The following is a 21291-nucleotide window of genomic DNA, read 5'->3' on the forward strand; positions in this document are numbered from 1 at the left end:
CATGCTTGGTTGACCTTAGACAAGTTCAAGATGAAAACAATGACTACTTACCTCAGCATTCTGATTCGACAAAACACTTTCATGATCGGTGTTCTGGACAACGGGGACTTGGTGGCGGGAACGCTTGAAGCGTTTCTGTAAAATATCAGCTATATTCTAGTCCCTTCAGCATTCAGGCCGACGTACGGAAACTTTTTAGTCACATTCTTCTTAACTTTCCGCAGGGCCTGACCGAGACCGCAGCCGCTACGGTGCTGGCTCTGGATTAAGGATGCGTAGGAGGCAGGGAAATGTCATTAGCGCTCATCGACAGCGGTCTAATGAGGGCACGTACGGAGCTCTCGCCAGCAGTTGCCTCTCTGGATTGAGAAGCCTCCGGAAGAGGTTCCTGCCTGTGGTCTTTGAGTCAAAGATTGGAATCAGCCTGAGGAAAATAGATGCAAGAATTAGAGGTAGGGAAGAGTATTTGGTGGAACCAGAATTTAAATAACAAGCACCCCAATAACGTGGTTCATGCAAGCACTAGGGAACCTTTAGCATGCATCGTTCATCATGTAACAAGCTTGACATTGATGGGTAAGTAAACACATACGTATGTATGGGCACAACGAAATTCTTAACAATCGTTAAGCTGAACATTTCGGTAGTATCGCGGAGTGTGTCACTGTGACAGGCACGAGAATCTTAGTAGTGTCGGGGCCCGATCAACCACCTGGGTTGCCCTATTAATAAGCCTTATTATACTTGGTAGTTACGTGTCTCGCCAACTATAATTAGGCTTGGTTTCATCAAATCCCTACACCAGCGTTAAATAGTGCCCCAGCTCCTCAAAATACCTTCAAAAAAACTATGTACACCTCACTATGGTGGGCGCGCGCGCGCGCATAGGCTATATTCGGTAAGCATCCCACCCCGCCTTAATTGCGTCATATTCCTATTTTAATTCGGCACGCTCGGCAACGCCTACTACGCTTCCTAATTCGAACCAAGGGGCCCTTCTCACGCTTCCTAGCTCTCCTCATCACTGTGCTCATCGTCCCTGCCGTTCCCTGCCTCCATCGTGCCCCCATTGTTCCGCCTTTGTCGTCGTCGTCAACCTCCTTCGTTCCTGCCGTTTCCCACCTCCCTCGTGCCTTCTCAACCTCCTTCGTACCTTCGTCGTCGTCGTCCTTCGTACCTGCCGTTTCCCAACTCCCTCGTGCTTTCGTCGTTGCCCTCCTTTGTGCCTTCATCGTTGTCGTCCTTCGTACCTGCCATTTCCCAACTCCCTCGTGCTTTCGTCGTTGCCCTCCTTTGTATCTGCTGTTTCCCGCCTCCCTCGTGCTTTCGTTGTCGCCCTCCTTTGTGCCTTTGTCGTTGCCCTCCTTCGTACCTGCCATTTCCCGCCTCCCTCGTACTTTCGTCGTCGCCCTCCTTTGTAGCTTTGTTGTTCTCCTTTGTCCCTTTGTAGTTTGTCGCACCTCATTGCACTGGGTTATGTCATATTCTACTTGCACTGTGATATTGTAGATCAAACTAAGATGTCATTGCACTTTTATAAAAACAAACTAAGTCTATCACGAGCGATTCCATCAAGAAATGAGTTATAGCGCAGGAATAATGAAACTAGGGACATTGCTCAAAGGGGACAGGATGGCTGAGTGTCACAACCCCTTAAACGAATTAACGCAGGGCAGAGACTAGGACTCAAACAACAAGATAATCACAAAGAGGATAAGGCAGCAGGTACGTCTTGGATTGCTCACTTGGAGATACAAGAGGTTTGAACTAAAGAACTACTGACTACGACGAGCTACCTATATACACATATTGAAACTGAGACTGAAACTGAGTATGAACTAACTAACCAATCAGAATAATTAAAGGTATCGTACGATTCTATATATAACTATGATGTCATAACATGTGCCGCAGCCGCAGTAAGACTCTGGAACATTCCAAGAGTGTCGCGAGGCATGACATCAATATCTTCGGCATTGTCCAATAGGTCACGTGATTCTGGTAATTCTACAATAGACGCAATAATAGGAACTTCTTCAACAGTAAACTCATTCTTAGGAACAGGCGCTGTGACTGGGCGCTTAAAGGACTTAGAATTTAGGAACGAATAATGGTTTGTATTTGGAACTCGTGACATTACCCCCTCTCTAGGATGAGCGTCATCGCGAATGAAACTAGGACGAATAAACTTCTTGCGCCATTCCAAAAACTCTTGGGTTTCGAACACCGATTTGTTAATTTTGCGGGGATTCAATGCCTTCGGATTTTGCCGGTGAAATTCTTGAACTTTCAACCGTGCATTCTCAAGGTTTTCCTCAGGTTCCCATGTCGCTTCTTCTATCGGATATCCTTCCCATTCTACTAGGTATTGGAGTTTTGATCTGTGCAGTCTCGAGTCTAGGACTTTTCGTACTATCCATTCGGAATCGCCTTCTGATAAGATCTCTGGCGGTGGACGATGATGTGGAAGTCTTTGGACTAAGGTCGAGGGGGAATGCGGAGTGAGTAATTCTACGTGGAATACCGGATGAATCTGATATTTTGCTGGAAGGTTCAGGCGGTAATTTACATCACCCGTCTTCTCTAGCACTTCAAACGGACCAAGTCGTCGATCGGAGAGTTTCTTATTTGGTCTTTTCTGACGGATATTTTTGGCATTGAGCCAGACCAGATCTCCTTTCTTGAATTGTGGTGCGTCTTTTACTCCTCTATCGTAGAATCTCTTCATCCGCTCATTCGCCATTCGCAGCATACTTTCTGCGTCTTCCTTCGCCTCTTTCATTACATCCACTCGTTCATCAGCTGCAGGTACTTTAGAATTGGAAATTGGTGAAAAAGTAAACTCTGGATCGTATCCGTAGAGTACTTTGAATGGACTATGACCCGTTACAGTGACAGAGTTATTGTGAGCGAATTCTGCTATCGGAAGCCAGTCTACCCAATCATTTTGGCGGTAAGACGTGAACATTCTCAGATATTGCTCTACTTCTTGGTTGATTCTCTCTGTTTGTCCGTCTGTCTGAGGATGATAAGCCGTTGACATGTTCCATTTTATGCCTAGGCGTTTCGACACTTGTCCCATAAACTTGGAGACGAATTGTGTTCCTCTGTCCGATATCACCTGTTTCGGAGTTCCATGGTGTTTCCATACGTTATCTAGGAAAAGTTTCGCGATTCCTCGAGCGTCAACTTCCTTTTTCGTAGGCATGATATGCGTTTGTTTCGTGTATCGATCAACGACAACAAAAATAGAATCGAACCCTTCGCTTTTAGGCAAATCTACTATCAAATCACAAGTGATTGATTGCCAAGGTCCCGCTGGTATTTCATTTGGTTTAAGCGGACCATGTGGTTGCGTTGGGTGAATCTTCGTTGCTCTGCATCTATCACAGCCATCTACGTAATCGTGGACATACTTCGTCATTGAAGGCCACCAATAATTTCTGGAAATCAATTCTAAGGTTTTGGCACGTCCAGGGTGTCCAGCCGGTGGAGAGTCGTGAAACAACTCCAATATCTCTCGGCGGATCTCTTTATCATTTGGAACGTAAACCAGTCCTCGGAATAACACCAATCCATCCTCCACATTCCACTCTTCGACTCCTCTACGCAATTGTACCGGTGCTGCTTTTAGCGTTTGTAGCGCTTTAGCGACTTCGGGTTCTCGTTCTGTGCATTGCCTTATCTTTCTCAGCAATTGTTTTTCTCCTTGCACTAGAACTTGACCTCTTTTAGCAGCTTTTACAGTAAAAAACTCCGGTTTTAACAAAATACGATCAGAATTGTCGTTTTCTACCCCCCCTCTGTGGTCTTCTCTCCGAGAAAGCTTATCGGCCTTATCATTGACTACACCAGGCTTATGTTGGAGCGTAAATTCATACTCCGCCAGGAACAGACTCCATCTGGCTTGCCTTCTTGTCAACTTTTGGCTCGTCATAAAGTACTCGAGATTCTTATGATCTGTCCAGATCTCCACATGGTGAGGTTTTCCCTGCACATAGTGCCTCCACTCCTCCAACGCTCGAATGATTGCGAGTAACTCTTTGTCATGGATGTCATAATTTCTTTCTGCATCGTTCATTGACTTAGAGTAATACGCCACGGGGTGCCATAGGTCATCTTCCATCAGTTGAGATAGAACCGCTCCAGTTGCGTAATCGGAAGCATCGGTTTCTATTTTCATTTTCTTCTCAACGTCAGGCATTACTAGGATCGGAGCTGATGTAAACCTTGACTTCAGTTCATCAAAAGCATCTTGCTGTTTCTCCGTCCAGTCCCATTTGACATCCTTCCGTAATAAATCATTCATTGGTCTGGCAATGTCCGAAAACCCGAAGATAAATCTTCTGTAGAAGTTGGCAAAGCCCATAAATGCTTGAATATCTTTGACGCATTTGGGTACAGGCCATTTCATTACTCCTTCTACTTTCACAGGGTCCATTCGAACACCACCCTTTTCCACTATCAACCCGAGGAACTCGACTTCTGTCTGTTCGAAGCTACACTTTTCAGGCTTCAGATACAGATCATTTTCTTTTAGTCGTTTCAGTACCTCTCGTACAACTTTTCGGTGTTGCTCCTTATTGCCATTTGTGAACACGAGGATATCATCGATATAGACAACTACAGTCTTTCCATCAATTAAATCTCTGAATATCTCGTTCATCATGGTTTGAAACGTGGCAGGGGAGTTTGTTAAACCGAAGTACATCACGGTTGGTTCATGGTGACCAAACGGCGTTTTGAAGGCCACCTTCCACTCATCTCCTTCTTTCATGCGAATATTATTGTACCCCCATCTTACATCCATTTTGGAGTACATTGTGGCACCGGTTAAAGCATCAATCAAATCTTGAGATCTCGGTAGCGGATATGCATTTTTAACCGTCTTCTCATTGAGCTTTCTATAGTCCATCACCGGTCTTAACTTGCCATCTTTTTTGGCCACAAAGAAGAAAGGTGCTGCCACTGGAGATTGTGAATTTCTTATACGTCCCAGTGCAGTCTCGGCTTTTAACCAATCTTTCAAAGTGTCCATCTCTTTGGGTGATAAAGGATAGGGTTTCGCATTCGGCGGAAGATCGCCATCATCTTTAAGATCTATCGCATGATCCCATTTCTTTCTTTCAGGGAAGCGCTTAGATTCTTCTTCTGAGAAAACTCCCAGGTACTCGTGAAGCCAATCGGGAACCATCTCTTCGACCGATTTCTTCACTTTCGTTGCTTCTTCTGCAACCTTCTGCTCCATGGCAACCGAGGCTTTATATTTGATCCATTCTCCAGGATACTCTTCGTCTTCTATTTCCTCAACTGTCGCCCTCTTCATCGCCATGTCTTCTTCGTCATCCTCTTCTGTGGGAATCAGATCTGGCACTTCTTCTATCTTTTTTTGTTCTTTTCTTTTTTCTTTAATTTTTTTTTCTTTGTTCTTTTTTAGTAATACATTTAACCGGGCAACGAGAAAGTGCAAAACGTCCAGCGTTCCAATCTATTTCTGGGTTGTGATATCTTAGCCAATCTATGCCAATAATAACATCATCGCTTCCTAAGTCCGTAACCATGAAGGCTGCTTGGTCTTCAACATGGTCACCAATCTTTAGACCTAATTCAGCGTAATGAGTCATCGATCCAGCGGCATTTAACGAGCCATCAATATTTTTAACCGGAATGGGCCTCAATAATTTATGGCACCGGACTTCGTTTTTCTTCACAAACTTCTCGCTAATAAATAGTGTCGATGCACCGCAATCTACCAGTGCTTTCACATCTGCTTGTCGATTCTTTCCCTTCAACGTGATCGGAATGTAAAAATGCTCAGATTTGGATTTAATATATACTTCTGATACATCCGAGAACGTAGATAGGATAGAGAAATGATTGTTCGGGTCTAAGTTCGCAGACTTTGACTTCGACCCTTCTAAAAACCCTTGCCTTCCTTGGAGCTGACCCAGGCTTTGAACCAACTCGGAATAGGGTCTTCTTCTTTTGGCACTGTAGTAGCCTTCACCTGCACCTTTGGTGCGACTGCGTCTTTGCAGTTTCTAGCCATATGGCCTTCGCCTCCACAGCGGTAGCATTTGAAGGATCCAGTCCTTCCTTGAGGTTTTGGAGCACCTCGCTGCTTGTTGGCGTCGACGTCCATAGCGTCGCTTTCCCTGCTCGGACCAGGTTTGTATTCAGGGGTCCTGGGGCCTTGTTTAGGGGTCCACCAGGTCGTCTTCTTTTTGTCCACGTCCAGCTCTTCGAAGTTGCGTCCAATTTGGATCGCATGTTCCACCAGTTTCTTCATGGTGTTTTTGTCCTCGTAACGGACATGAGCAAGCTGTATCTTGACACGGTCTTGAAGTCCCATTCTGAACTTCTGTCTCTGGTCATAGTCGGAAAATGAAGTGTGTGCGGCCTTTTGTCTGAAAGCGGCCGCGTACTCTGGAACCGAGGAAGCTCCTTGTCTAAGGGATTCTAGTTCCCTAATCGCTTTTCCTTCGCGATCCTCTTGCCCCCACATGGCTTCTAAGTCTTCCAGGAATTTCTCCACGGTCAACTTCTCGTCTCCGGTCTTTCCAAGTTTAGCGATGTAAGGTTGCGCCCATTTGGCTGCAGTACCTTTCATGAAGGAGAGCATTACTCCTATTCTTTGGCCTTCTTGGATGTTGGGCCATTGCGCCGTGTATAGCGCTACTTGGGATATCCAGACCATGAGTTCTATGGAGTCTTTTTCTCCAGTGAAGTCTTGGGGTTTCGAATATTTGATGGAGGGGGAAGAGTTCGATGAAAGTAAGCTAGCTCCTGCAGAGCCGAAGGATGGTTGTTGTGACTGTATTTTCACAGTCTCGTCTTCTTGCATTTCCAGGCGTACGCCCAGGAGTCTGTTTGCTTCTTCTAGAGCCGCATTCTTGGCTTCTAGTTCCGCTATTCTGACCCTGAAGCTGTCTGCTTGGTTCGCAAGTGACATGTGAATGTAATCAACAATCTCCTGTGGACTAGACGGTAATATCACCGTCTGTGCAGATTGCGTGGGAGAGTTTGGTAACTCAGACATAGTGCCAGTTGTGTTCTGGAACCCGATTCACTGATGTCTGTTGAAGAGCTGCTCGTAAGGGCTCTTCCGAAAGGGAATGATGGTGAAAAGATGAAAGTTATGTAATGGAAAACTGAAGCGGTCCCCGATATCTGATCGGATCTACCACGTACTTCAGGATCGAAGGGTTCTTTAATCAACCCAACCGATGCTTCCCTAATACCAACTAAGAAGAATACGTAACTATACTCGATCGAGTGGGAAAAACTAGGGACAATGCAATCTCCGTTCTGAGGGTACAAGCCTAGGACAAGTTATCACTCTTCCAGCCGAAGCTTACAAGTGCGAGTCTCACTAGGGTATGTCGCTAAATCCTCGTAGGTCGAAAGCACGGTTTGTCGTCTAGACAGTTCCGCTATTGACTCGAAACGAATGCCTACGTGCGTATGAAGAAAGGAATAGGTAAAATGAAACTATAGTAACGTTGAGCAGGCAGGGTTTTGGGCCAGCACTCAAAGTTGCAGTGACACGCCTAATGTCGTGAACACCTCCGTATACTGGCGGCTGCGGTAAGACAGGGCCTGGTATAGGACTACTAACTACGAAAGATGATAGGTATGAAAATGCGCTCAAATGAGCAAAGGGATGAAACAAAGGATCGCGGCGGTTAAGCCGGGCAAAAGTATAACGGTTCTGTTTCGGCTAATGGTGTGGTGACTACCAACACGACCAGGCGAAAGAGAAAGAGATGCGAGAGTGTAACGCGGGAGTCGGAGTCTCCTATAGTTCAAACCTAATGTCACAACCCCTTAAACGAATTAACGCAGGGCAGAGACTAGGACTCAAACAACAAGATAATCACAAAGAGGATAAGGCAGCAGGTACGTCTTGGATTGCTCACTTGGAGATACAAGAGGTTTGAACTAAAGAACTACTGACTACGACGAGCTACCTATATACACATATTGAAACTGAGACTGAAACTGAGTATGAACTAACTAACCAATCAGAATAATTAAAGGTATCGTACGATTCTATATATAACTATGATGTCATAACATGTGCCGCAGCCGCAGTAAGACTCTGGAACATTCCAAGAGTGTCGCGAGGCATGACATCAATATCTTCGGCATTGTCCAATAGGTCACGTGATTCTGGTAATTCTACAATAGACGCAATAATAGGAACTTCTTCAACAGTAAACTCATTCTTAGGAACAGGCGCTGTGACTGGGCGCTTAAAGGACTTAGAATTTAGGAACGAATAATGGTTTGTATTTGGAACTCGTGACACTGAGTCTGGGATATTGTTATGGTACTGGGGTGCTGCTCGAAGGGGAAAGGATGATTGAGTCTGGGGGAATTGACATTACTGGGTGCTCGGCAGTACACCCACTCGTGTTAGAGTTCGAGTTGGCGTTTGGAGTGGTGTTGACATCCTCCGAACCATCTGGTGTCTGTCCAGCTGTACACCTAGTCGTATTAGAGTTCGAGTTGGCGTTCGGAGTGGTGCTGACATCCTTTGAACCATCTGGTGTCTGTCCAGCAGTACACCCAGTTGTATTAGAGTTCGAGTTGGCGTTCGGAGTGGTGCTGACATCCTCCGAACCGTCTGGTGTCCGTCCAGCAGTACACCCGGTCGTATTAGAGTTCGAGTTGGCGTTCGGAGTGGTGTTGACATCCTCCGAACCGTCTGGTGTCCGTCCATGACTCTGGGTATCTTCGTCGTCACTGGACTCAATGGTCTCTGCACTCTTGTGCTTCTTGCTACATCTGGGGTCAGCTATCGCATGTTGTACTTGCTTCTTACCCTTGTCGGACCGTGTCCTGCGGCGGGACTCGATAATGTCACCACTGTCAATTTTTTCATTGCGCTCGCGACGGAGTTGCTCGAGTTCCTCGTCATTCAACACTTCCCACCTCGTATCGCCCGACTTCCAACAGTCTAAAAGAGTATGGAGGTCCGGAAGCGCGTTGGTCACACTGCTGAGGTTTGTGAATGGGATATGCTCCGGCCATCCTTTGATGGCGACCTGATAGCGGTTGACCACGTTACGAAAGTAGTCTGCCCACTGCATCCTGGCATTGCTTTCTCCGGTCACCTTCCCTATGAATAAAATGAATTCTGTGCTGTCAAAAGATGGGAAAGACTTACTCAATTTCTGGGTGATGATTGCTCGAATGTCTCCGCGAACCTTAGAGACCTCTTTTTGATGGTTGCTTGCGGCACCTAGTACAAATAGAAATTAACTTGAGAATGTAATAACAACGGAAAAACTGTACCTTGTATCCCTTGGATAGCGAAACCTTCCATCTTGCTGAGGAAGTCCTGAGTATCGATGCCGATGACAGAGTCCATAAAGTGATTGACACCCGGCGTTGTGAAGGTGATTGCACGGAGAGGTAGATCAGTAGTACCGCGCGTCATATACAACATGACCTCGGCGCCAGTGCGAGAATTTAAACTATTGAGCTAGTAACGAGACACTTAGTAACATTGTATTGCAATTCGAGGGTGCGTACCTCGTTTTCTACCGCCTTCAGGGTTTGAGTGATGTCGTTGATCTTCGACTTCGTTGAGACACGTAACCCAGAGACCTTGGTCTCCTTCTGGTCGGCGAATTCCTGGAGCAACTCTTGTTGTTCTTCCTGTGTGAGAGCGTGGTATTCATCCTTGTGGTCGCGGACCAGTGACTGGAGTGCTTCCTTTCCGTGGCCATTGCCTGTTAATTCAACATTGAGTCATGAAAATGCATATGATACAAATCAACAGACTTACAGTTCTCTTTCTTCGCTTCCTGAGATTTCTTCCAGCAAAATGCGTTCCAAACGCTGGGCTTTGAATGCTTCGAACGGAGTGATCCCCGACCCATGTATAAATTGTGCTGTACACGACGGAAGCTCTTGCGATGGGTAGCAGCAATGGTTGTTGTAACATCGTCAATTTGGCCCCATGCAAGATCAAGCGCATCCTTGAATTGACGCGACTTCTCGGTTCGCTGAAACTTGAGTGCCGCGCGAGCTTCTTTGCTGAGGGTGACCTTAGGACGACTACGAGGTGGTGCTTGAATGCGCTTCGCAGCATAGAAGGACTGGGAGACCATCACCCACAGAAGGATGGCAAAAATCAGCAAAGGGCCTTTGTAGTTGAATACGAATATTTTATACACACCAATGCATTTATTTTTTCTAACCCACGGCAAAAAAACAGGACACATGGCTTATAACTAAGACTCAAAAGGGGAAAGTGATCTACAGCCAAAATAATAAGATGCCGAAAAAGTATAGGCCGCATAAGAAAATCAATATACCAATAAGCTTCAAAATGGACATGAGGACAGATGACGGCTGCTATGGACATTCAATTGAGTTAGTATGACAGCAGCAGCCAAAATAATATCACTGACCTTTACAACATCAGGGCTACGTGGCATGCCCTGAAGGTCAGCCAGGAGCGCCCTAGACAGAATGGAAGCATGTTCGTACGAGAGATCCCATTTTGGAGACCTGAACACTGCCTCCCATCGGCTGCTACGCACAGTTTGAACTAGAACATGGAGCTTAGGTAAAACTTCATCCCCCAACTTAATCCAATCCAGAGCGGCGTCAGTATTCGGTCCAATACTAATGAGTGGCGGTCCACATGCAGTATCCTGCTCCAGTCTTGGTACCGAAAAAATCGGGCCATCATTAGTTACCTTGCCGGGTGTGAAAATTTCCGCGTGCCTGCGTCGGCGAACTCGTGTGTGTTGGGTGGTCAGCTGTGGCGAAATGTTCTCGCCAATACCTTCGCTCATTTCTGCACCCCCACGGATAGCTGCAGAAGGAGCATCGTGCACCGCAGTTGCTTTCAATTCTTGCGTGAAGGTATGGGCCGGTTGAGCAGAACATTGTATATGCGCTCCAGTAGCAACCACTGGGCCAGGTAGATACTGTGGGCCCTTGACATTGATATGAGCCGCAGAAACTGTTGAATTTGAGTCAGTTGTGTGAACAGTGAAGCCGAAAATGATCTACTACTTACAGCATGGTGGCGGTTGGATGTTTTCGATGACACAACGTTGATTGAACCGCTCGAGGTTGTGGCATTGCAAACTCCTGGGCAAATACCTGCACCCAGACGGCAAGGTCTCCGCCAATTCGCTCGGGAGTTTCTTGTAGTTCGCGGGGCGTAATGTAGAGGTCGACAGGGAGGTTTTCGGGTGAAGAGACTGCTTCAGACCCAGCGCATCGAATGAGGACAGAAATTCCGCCATCAAGGCGATCTTGCATACTCAGCTGGGAAACAAGTGAGACATAAATAAGATGCGGACACTGACTTGAATGACTCACGGCGTCGAAGACGTCTTGCAGTGATGCCTCCAGAAGCTCCTCGTGGGTAAGGGATTTTTCACTGGTTCGTTTAGCAGTGCTGCTAAAGGCAAAGTACGACGGGTGAAGGCCACCAGGCAGTCTAGCCTGATAGTGTGTCCCGTCAATGTGAACGTCGTGTCTCAGTAAAGCCCTGGCGGCTGCTTGACGTTCGTTATTGCTGAATCCTTGAGCGAACGTTGAGTTGTGTAGATTGGCAAGACTGGGGATGGCGAATTTTTTAGTGGCTGATTCCGTGGTTTGACTTGAGGGCTGAACGGAGGTGATAGACGCAGTGGCTCTGAGGCTAGAGATTGGAGTGACCATTATGGAACCGGTGATGTAGTCTGTAGTTGTGAAGCAAGGTTAAAAGCACAGATAAGCGCCAAAACGTAAAATGTAATACTCACTTTTGCAGGCCATGCAATTCTGGAATGAGTTCCAGAAGCACAGATCAAGCATGAAATAGCAGTGGTCGTAAACCATGAAGAAAATGAAAGGCTGGCGACTTCAAGTTGCTGCTATAGAATTCAGCTGAATACATGTGTTCAGCAGAATATTGCGTTGTCCGTGATTTGACACTCAATACAGCACGTGAGCTCACTTTGCAAGATCGGATATCACACAACTACATAGTACAAAATAGTATACAATGCATATTCATACAGGAATGACAAAGGACTATGCTATGAACGGCATGACACTTCAGATAGCCGCATAATCCTCCGAGTCAGGCAAAGAGTCTCCCTAACATTCAAGAAAGCCTACCAGGGGTCGCCAAACTAGCCTATCTGAATATCATCGTGATGAGGTCACCACAGGAGAAAGCTTGAGATTGCCAACTAACCTATCCAAACATCATCGGCATTCAAGTTGGTCCACCTATCCGAACATCATCGGCATTCAAGTTGGATCAAGGTGAGATCGCCAACTCACCTATCCAAACATCATCGACATTCAAGTTGGATCAAGGAATCGCGACAAGGTCACCATGCAGAAAGCTCGGGGTCGCCAACTAACCTATCCGAACATCATAGGTATTCAAGTTGTTCAATTCTTTCTTATATCACCCACACAATCACTTATACAATCGTCTACCTACTCTTTCTTATATCACCGATCAAACCAGAAAACTTCTCATATATGTAGTCCTATGCGGTACATGAAAAAAAACAATTACAAAGCAGAGATGGTGTCAGTCGTTTATTGAGTACAAAAAATCAGCCATGTCTTCAGTGACCACTTCGTGCTCTTCACGGTCAAGGGCTTCAATATCATGGAATTCCGACGCAGAAGAATCAGGATTCTCTGCTTGTGCTGTGGCGAGAATTAATGCGATATAGGTAGTTAAAGATCCACACTCACCGGAACTAGCACCGTTGGTATTGACTGGTCTGCTGAACGCAGGATTCGCAAGGTGAGTTCCAATGCCACTAATACCAGAGAATCCAAATAGTCTCTCAATCTGATCTAACCGATATGTGTGCACAGCGTTGATAGCCGCCCGTGAGCGCCACTGGCGTTTCAACTCGGCAGCAAGCAAAGGGTTAGCTACAAGAAGTTTGTCGATAACGGCAGACGTGTCAATGGTTTCATCGTGGATAGCAGTTCGGAGCCGGCGAATTTCAATATTGAGTCGAATAATTTCTTCGCGAGCTCGGCAGAGCTTGAAGTACTTTGTAGTCGCCTCACGGTGAGCTGGCCTTGCTCAATCCTTGTCTTGGATGTCAGTACGAGAGTCACGCAGAAGGTCAAACTCGCCAAGGAAACTGTATTCGGCAATGTCTTTCCATGTGATCGTTTGTCTCGGTGGGATGAGGGAAGCAGCCTGGATATTGTAGCGATTGATCGCGTTGCAAATAGTGTCCGAGCGCCGCTGTAAAGCTTTACTAATCTGTTGACGTAGTTTGTATCCTAAACAATTTGTAAACGAATCAGTCATAGTACAAGCGCTTACTAGTAGTGGAAATCTCAAACCTGTGCCCGATAACGAGAGCTTTGAGAGTTCAAACAATCTCATGATGACCAAACGTTCGAGTTCATCCAATGCAGTACGATACTTGCCGAGTGTCGCTTCCTCCTTGAAACGTTTGTATTCGTCACCGCCAATCAACCATCTCTCATCGACAGATAAGAGTGTTTCGCAATGAGCAACAAGCCCCTCGGCATGCTGTAATTTGGCGTATGAAGAATTAACTCGGATGCGAGCTTGCTTCAGGGCGTCATGCATCTGTTCCAAGCTGCCAATATGTACTCCATTAAGAGCGTTATTGCCAGATTCACGGGCGAGATCCCATTCAGCTCTATTAAAATTCATATCAGGGGATGGGTGGTAGTTAGTAGTCGATGGCACGATACCTTCTTTCAGCGAGTTCGTCTAGTACTTCAACGTAACGTATAGAGAGTCGATCTCGTGGAGCTGGCTGCTTCAGACCATCCAGATATATGCGTTCCTGATCAAAGAATCCAGGGAAGTCGTTGTCGCTAAGGCGTAGCTCGGCCTTGATAGTTTCTAGCTCGGCTGTCAGCAACCGAACAGATTTCAACGCTTCGCGATAATGAGTCCACAAATAATTACCTGACACTGCGGCATCAGTATTACAATTACAGCTTGATTTTTTGACTTACTAAGTGCAGCATACTTATCGGCATCCCAAAAAGCGAAATGTTCCTCGATGGCTTGGTGGCGATGAAAACAGTTAGCATGCCTTGTGCTACGCGCAAGCTCGTTAGATGCAGAGAAGATATGCTCACAACCCTCGCCCTCAGTATGGCCAGTTCCAGAGATATACATTGGGTGCCAGTCAAGCTGACACCTTCGATTGTGCGCATGGCCATGGAAGGCGCCAACCATCATCCGAAAGCCGAGATCGTGTGCACGAGGGCCCAACGTACTATTAGCTAACGTCTTCGAGAATGCGCAACCGATATCGTACGCGCAACCTCCATTTTTTCCATATACCGTAAGGAGTTTGTCGATGATCGCTATCGGATATTTCGCACTGCCAGAATACATTAGTAATATAAAAATTAGATCAAAATGCGGTCTTACAGTTCTCCGCTTCGGATCATATCACACGCGAGAAGCACAAAGCGATGGCGGCATGAAGCGATAAAAATACCTGACTCTTGGAATACGGCAAACATCTTCTTACGTGAGTCTGGGCCAGCGTTTCTCCATCGATTGACGCATGTGAATGCTCCCGGATGATCTGGGTCTGTAGGCTCATCCTCCCAGTCGTCATCATTCCTCAAGTCTGTCTAAAAGATAATGTTAGAACATAGTTGTATACATAGTAAACACTTACTTGTCGGGATTTGACTTCATTCTCAAACTTGTCAACAGCGTCAGCATGAATCCAATAATCCGAACGAGCTGTGCGAGAATCAGATCGGGCGGTGGTACCATAGATGGACGAGTCCCATCGCTTCAGGCTATTGTTACCATCAATTGATACCAGCCATTCAAAATCGAGGGCAGGTTCATCGTCGAGCTTGTAAAAGCATGCAGGGCATGTGTTTAACATACGCCAGTTGACGGTATCCCGTTTGAGCGCCTGACGCAGACGCTGGTTGATGCGATGGAGGATTTCTAGAAAAACGTCATAGGCTGCCGAGAATTGCATTTTTAAGTATGGCCGATATGGAATCTACAAACTCAACGTAAATAAACGAACCTCAATGTGAGGAATGTACGTACATCGTGAAGGTAACATAAAGTCTTGCATTGTGATTGGATACTGAACCGGGGACACGTTCGGTGCGACTGACGGTAGGCAGCGAGTGTACGAAGCGAGATGGCAACAGAAGGATACATCGGGGCACACCCGATGTACCCATAGTAGATGAGGGTTTCATTCGGGTATTGATGAGACGGTAATGGTCGTAGATGTGAGCGCCTTCGTGCTGCAAAGAAAAAATAAGTACAAGATATCAAGGAACGTTTCAGACTTACTGAATGTATCAATGAGTTCAATCTCATTAATTGAGAATGAAGCATCGACACCTGACAGGACCTGATCTGAAATATCAGGCATACCGTCCCCGGAATCTCGACTGCGATAGTTTAAGTAGGCGTCAACGAGACGATCTATCTGAAGGCCCCAATGAGCGGTTTGAGTGTCGATGCGTTCTCCCCGAATTCGTGGATCAATGTGATGACTACAATGGGTGTTAATATTTGAAGAGTTGTACACAGTGGTGAATACGTACTATCCAGTTAGATCCGCCAGTTGATGAGCAAGGTCTTCAAATGCCTCATGCTCCCCACCTGCGTGACTGAGGTCAAAGGCCTCTTCACCTGGAGGCACTGTATGGGTGAACACCTCCACGTCCATTCCAAAATCTGCCATCATATTTTCGACGCGGCTTCGGTCCTCTGATGACATTTCTAATACAACAATAAGCGTTAATGATAAAAAAAGAAAATAGTACATACCTTGTATAGCAGCCTGGCGGCTGGAATCTGCCTCTGCCATACGCTGGCTTTGTTTGCCGGCTGCCAGGACTTTGGAATAGCGATGACCCCCTCTAAAACCATGGGAAATGATGGATTTCGAGAGCCCTTTGACCCTCCCGACACCTGAGGCACGAGGCATTACTGGGTTGGGGCGACGAAGGCACGAGGGAGGCGGGAAACGGCAGATACGAAGGAGGGCAACGACGAAAGCACGAGGGAGTTGGGAAACGGCAGGTACGGACGACGACGACGACGAAGGTACGAAGGAGGTTGAGAAGGCACGAGGGAGGTGGGAAACGGCAGGAACGAAGGAGGTTGACGACGACGACGACAAAGGCGGAACAATGGGGGCACGATGGAGGCAGGGAACGGCAGGGACGATGAGCACAGTGATGAGGAGAGCTAGGAAGCGTGAGAAGGGCCCCTTGGTTCGAATTAGGAAGCGTAGTAGGCGTTGCCGAGCGTGCCGAATTAAAATAGGAATATGACGCAATTAAGGCGGGGCGGGATGCTTACCGAATATAGCCTATGCGCGCGCGCGCCCACCATAGTGAGGTGTACATAGTTTTTTTGAAGGTATTTTGAGGAGCTGGGGCACTATTTAACGCTGGTGTAGGGATTTGATGAAACCAAGCCTAATTATAGTTGGCGAGACACGTAACTGCCAAGTATAATAAGGCTTATTAATAGGGCAACCCAGGTGCGATCAACCCTTTGCCCTATGTCATCCGTCACGCGGAGTGCGTTACTGTGACAGGCACGAGAATCTTGCCAAATTAGTGTCGGGGCCTCCCTTGACTCACAGGCAGGAGCTATCTGATCTCCGCACAGAAATATCGGCGTGCTGAAGATGGCTTGGGATAAGCTGTCCTGCCGACAGCTTCGTGGCTGACATCGACATCAAGTATCCGACCGCGCTAGAAGCAAGGACGTTCGAGGATGCCGAAGAAGCAGGACCTGCAGGCAACCAGCAGTGATTTTACATACTGGTCAATATCACAGGCAATGCAATGTGTATCTCGGATTTCCTGATGAATGAGTTCTTGAAAGAGATCGCAGCGAGAGCAACCTCGATGTGAGGAAAATGAATTAAAGTGCCGGGCAACTCTTCCATCTTTCCGCCAAAGCTGAGTGGGAGGCCATGCCTTGGAACGATCGCGCCACCATCTTCCTGCGTGCTGCAGAACTTCTTAGCGGCAAGTACCGTTACAGATTGGTAGCAGCTACTATGTTTGGTTAAGGGAAAAACGCTTTGCAGGCCGAGATCGATGCTGCCGCAGAGGTGTGTAAGCTTGATGGCAGTCGGTTGATGGAATTTTCGCAGCTTTCCGTTTCGGCGTCAAATGTGTCGAGGAGCTCTACACACAACAGCCTCCTAAGAACGCAGCAGGATCATGGAAGTAAGTGCGATGCCCCTTCCATCAAGCTACTTCTGATGATTGGATAGCTGCGTCGAGTATCGTGCGCTGGAAGGCTTTGTTCTCGCAGTTTCGCCATTCAACTTCACAGCGATCAGTGGAAACCTTCCAGGTGGTACGAGTCACTATTTTTATCCTAATCATTGCGTTCTGAACCAGACAAATTAGTTCCCTCAATCGTCGGTAACACAGTCGTATGGAAACCTTCACCAGCAGCCACGTATTCCAACTACTTGATCTATCAGATCCTCGCGGAGGCTGATGTTCCACCCAGCGTCATTCAGTGCATTCCAGGCCATTTCCAGAAGTCATCGCACCCCCAACTTTGCTGCGCTCCACCTCACAGGCAGCACGTTTATAATCAAGAACCTATGGAAAGACATCACCGCAAATCCGGACAAGTAAAAAGGTATCCGAGAATCGTCGGTGAGACAGAAGGAAAGAACTTCCGTGTCATCTACAAGTCGGCAGAGATCCGAAATGCAGTTTTGCAGATCATTCGAGTGAGCGAACGACGGTGTAACTACATACCAACTATGTCTCAACACCAAATTCAACTTGGTTGTATCTGGCGTCGCACGATTCTTCGGTGGAGACGAAGCCGTACAAGCCATATTGACTATCCACTGATACAATGCTCTCAGTGGCTTCGCCGTCGTCAAGTGCCTGAGCACCATCGGGTCTGAAACGCACTTTTCTCTGGGCTTGACGAAAAGCCATAAAAAGTTCTCGGGCTAAACAAGCAGTTGAGTCCTAAAAACATCGCTTCTCTGTGTGGCACCATCATTGGAAGGAACTGGAACGACTCACGTCGCGTACCTTGTAACCCAGATGAACAAGGAGGCCCCCAAAGGCCGATGTACCACACTGTCTAACAGTTTGGTTGATATATGATTGTACCTGACAGGCACCTCACTAGTAGTTGCCGGACATTTGTGCGCTGCGTGGGTATGATATTATAAGTAGTTGTAGATTGCTATGCATTCTACTTACACGATGTCGATGAGGGGTCATCCGAACTAGTAAGTCTCGACCCTGAAATGAAAATTCCCACCAGGTCCCCACGTTCGGTTACCTTGAGGAAATGAGCCTATTGTTGAGTTGCTTTACAACTAATGGTTAGATTTACTAGATGCCTATCCTCAATGTGTCCATCAGCCAGTCGAGCTTCAATCTCGACACGTCGGGCGTCGCTGGATTCTTCGGTGGGGATGAAGCCATCTCAGCGATGGCAACTGTCCATCTCTACCGCGGGAGGCGCTGGCTAGGCTGGTATAATTCACCAGGAAGTTACATTGTTGCCAAAAAGTTCGGGCAACTTGCTAATTCGCGATTTTGGGATGGGCTTTTCCCTGGTCCAAATTTAACACCAGCTGAAGTATTTGGGCTGGATGGAAAGACCGGCCCCCGTTATTGGGGCGTTTTGTCAGGCACGGATATGGCCTGTGGTCACCTGGCATACCTCGTGGTGCAGAAGACGGAAGAAGTCGAGGAAGTGGTAGAATTGGGAGGACGGGAGACTATACCTCAAACAGTCACCATCCTCGATGTCGGAGATGTGATACTCGAGCACACGGACCAGGCGCCAATGATGAGCGTCCACCATGCTCTCTTGGCCGCTATCCCCATTACCATCAATCTCGCAACGTGCGTGCTTTGCGCGGCTTCGGGAGATTGGCTAGCTTTTGCCCTCATCCTGCTGGGAGTCATTTCAGGCGGGACATCTTGCTTTGTCATCGGCTCTGCTCAACTCGACTTTCTTGCTGGCGTGAAAGAACCCTCTCCAGGCACGCCGCCTGCAGACGGGATACTCCTGATGCGAAACAATGTAGTCATTGTCCGAGGCGCAGAGAAAGACATTAATCCAATAACGAAAGGCAAATTCGTCCTAAGGATGCATGGCGGCCCAGAGTACAGACGGATTGGACTCTGCTCGCTTCTCCTCCTTGCGCAGTTCCTTCTCCAGCTCCTTTTCATGCCTCAGGCATCGACATTCGGGCAGATCATGTTCATTTCATCGGTTGCGGCCTCATGGGCATATAATTCATTTTTGTCGTCGTTAGAGCAGGAGAAGATACAAGTCGATCTCCTATGGAAAGCACTTGGTAATCCACGACTATTGAAATTTGGCCTCAAAAGCAGAGCTGCTCAGGCAGTTTTTGCATGCTTGGTCCTCAGTCATGGCATCCAAAGGCCATCTGTCGACTTCAAACCAAAGAAAGTCTTGCATCGGTTCATCTCGAACGACACGAGGGTATGGGATGTATGGAGAGACAAAGTGGCGGAGCAGTTGGAAAATAACAAAGCAGAAAAGTCGTTCAAGCTTAGCTCAGACGATCTACGAGGGTTCGGAGATCATGAAAGGGCCCTCCTGGCGTCATTGCTTCGAGACGCAGAGGACACGTATGGAGGTTACCAGGAGCAAGTACATAAGATCAAAGACAATAGCCACATTTCTGAGAAACAAGTAACTCGACCGGACTCCGTTGTTTAGAGTTGTAACGTACGTACCACCTGTTCAGAAGTTATACAACCCTAGATGACATTAACATAATACACGGTGAACTCGGTGCGCCCAGATCGTGAGGACTGATGAGTACAGATGAAATCGAGCACATACCAGCAAAGGTGTCAACATACCCATGTGGGTAGGTAACACGACCAGTCATGGAACCATGGCGCAGTATTCATCAAAATTGCGAAAGATAAATGAATAAAGAATGCCAGCTAAACGATTCTCGAGGTCAATATGCATACGCACTGGGACTTCAACCCACCATCTCGGTGAGCGCTTAAGCTTCACCTCCAGGGAATGCACTTGACTTGGCGTTGGACAGGTCGCCTCGGGTTCTGTATCCCTCCACAATACTAACAACAGCACCTTTCCAGGCGACGACATACACTCCGGTAAGATATTCTTCGAGTCTCCAACCACCTTTCCACGTGCCATGGTACAAGCGCGAAGGCCGAGATATACCTCGAGAAATGTAAGGGAGTTCATGGCAATAAAGAGATGATCGTCTGGTAAGGTTCTGTCCGGCCAAATTTGCTTGAAAGTAATGGTCCCTATGTACCAAAGGTCTCTCTTGATAAGAGGAAAACCGAGCAGCTGACGGTTGCCACATGGAGCCCTGGGAGGCCTACGAGAACGTACTGAGATACATCTGAGCTGTATTTAGAGGGCACCCATTGCACCGCGGTGGACGTTTCTTGTGAGTCAGACTCTGAGATCTTTGGACAAAATGAGTGGCAGTACGCGCCAAATTAATTGAAGATGAAGGTTCAAGAAGCCACTCACCTGAAGTTTTCTTAGACTTCGTTTGAGTTGGCTTGCAGTTACCAGTAGAGGTCATTTTCGTCGAAGAGGCGTTCCACAAATGAACAAACTTGGCCACTGTAATATGTAGTACTTTGGCATACACCACGCCATTGATGCTGGACACTAGGGCAATCCATGTGTGCTAAGTATTGTTTCGAACGTCGCTGTCGCAGTGATATGGGCAACGCCGAAAAGAAAGACTACATCCATTACATAATGTCGTTGGCTATTCCAATCAACCCCTACGCAATCCTAATGCCATATACCAGCCTCGCAAGTTATTTGAACCGGAAGTGAACAAACTTCCTCTCTGGACTCTGCGAAGCACGGTGACTTTTCATTGGCGCAAGTTGTCTCAATCGGAAGTGAAAAGAACTTCAGCTTCAGATAACTGATCTGAAGATCTGGCATCGAGGCCGCCCGAAGTCTGCTGGAAGAAGGTCCGTCGCTCGTGGCAAATTGAGTCATAGTAAGGGGAGCCATGCGAACGCAACTGACTCACTCATTGGAGAAATCACCGTGGGCAAGGTGGGTGACATCGAAGCTGATGCATGATGGAAGTGATGTAGATTTGACTGCGTTACCGCACTTTACAGTTGGCTCCGCGTGCAGAACGAAACGATCAAAGTCGTTCTTATGCTCGACGGTGCAGAAATCACTGTAGGGCAAGGGTGGGCGATGCTCGCTGAGACCCGTCAGTGATGCGTAATTATAATCGCAGTCATGGT

At 47.2% G+C, this 21291-nt stretch overlaps 5 protein-coding genes across 5 annotated transcripts; 2 read left to right on the forward strand and 3 right to left on the reverse strand.

The window, feature by feature from the left end:
* Positions 1-8735: 8735 nt before the first annotated feature.
* Positions 8736-10091, reverse strand: F5891DRAFT_909417 (uncharacterized protein; the record flags this gene model as incomplete). Its single annotated transcript, XM_041373600.1, has 5 exons — positions 8736-9124; positions 9173-9247; positions 9301-9490; positions 9541-9740; positions 9797-10091. Coding segments are annotated over 5 exons (1149 nt in total), but the record flags the coding sequence as incomplete, so codon positions are not given.
* A 1048-nt stretch (positions 10092-11139) lies between these two features.
* F5891DRAFT_911154 (uncharacterized protein) lies at positions 11140-11610 on the reverse strand (the record flags this gene model as incomplete). Its single annotated transcript, XM_041373624.1, has 2 exons — positions 11140-11295; positions 11350-11610. Coding segments are annotated over 2 exons (417 nt in total), but the record flags the coding sequence as incomplete, so codon positions are not given.
* A 2299-nt stretch (positions 11611-13909) lies between these two features.
* F5891DRAFT_950226 (uncharacterized protein) lies at positions 13910-15404 on the reverse strand (the record flags this gene model as incomplete). The annotated part of the gene is made up of 5 exons (XM_041374937.1): positions 13910-14369; positions 14420-14628; positions 14676-15017; positions 15068-15273; positions 15323-15404. The coding sequence occupies 5 exons, from the start codon at positions 15402-15404 to the stop codon at positions 13910-13912; spliced, it is 1299 nt and encodes a 432-aa protein (XP_041227262.1).
* A 1563-nt stretch (positions 15405-16967) lies between these two features.
* Positions 16968-18216, forward strand: F5891DRAFT_1163712 (Aldehyde/histidinol dehydrogenase; the record flags this gene model as incomplete). Its single annotated transcript, XM_041365333.1, has 6 exons — positions 16968-17042; positions 17085-17112; positions 17151-17226; positions 17274-17359; positions 17413-18014; positions 18064-18216. 5 exons carry the CDS (start codon positions 16968-16970, stop codon positions 17928-17930), a joined length of 783 nt encoding a protein of 260 aa, XP_041227263.1. The 3' UTR covers positions 17931-18014; positions 18064-18216.
* On the forward strand, positions 18197-19823 carry F5891DRAFT_227908 (uncharacterized protein). Its single transcript, XM_041371006.1, has one exon. The coding sequence runs from the start codon at positions 18377-18379 to the stop codon at positions 19736-19738; it is 1362 nt and encodes a 453-aa protein (XP_041227264.1). The 5' UTR covers positions 18197-18376; the 3' UTR covers positions 19739-19823.
* Positions 19824-21291: the final 1468 nt, after the last annotated feature.

Source organism: Suillus fuscotomentosus (genome assembly GCF_016647785.1).
Source record: "Suillus fuscotomentosus strain FC203 chromosome Unknown F5891scaffold_20, whole genome shotgun sequence".
Taxonomy (NCBI): Eukaryota; Fungi; Basidiomycota; class Agaricomycetes; order Boletales; family Suillaceae; genus Suillus; species Suillus fuscotomentosus.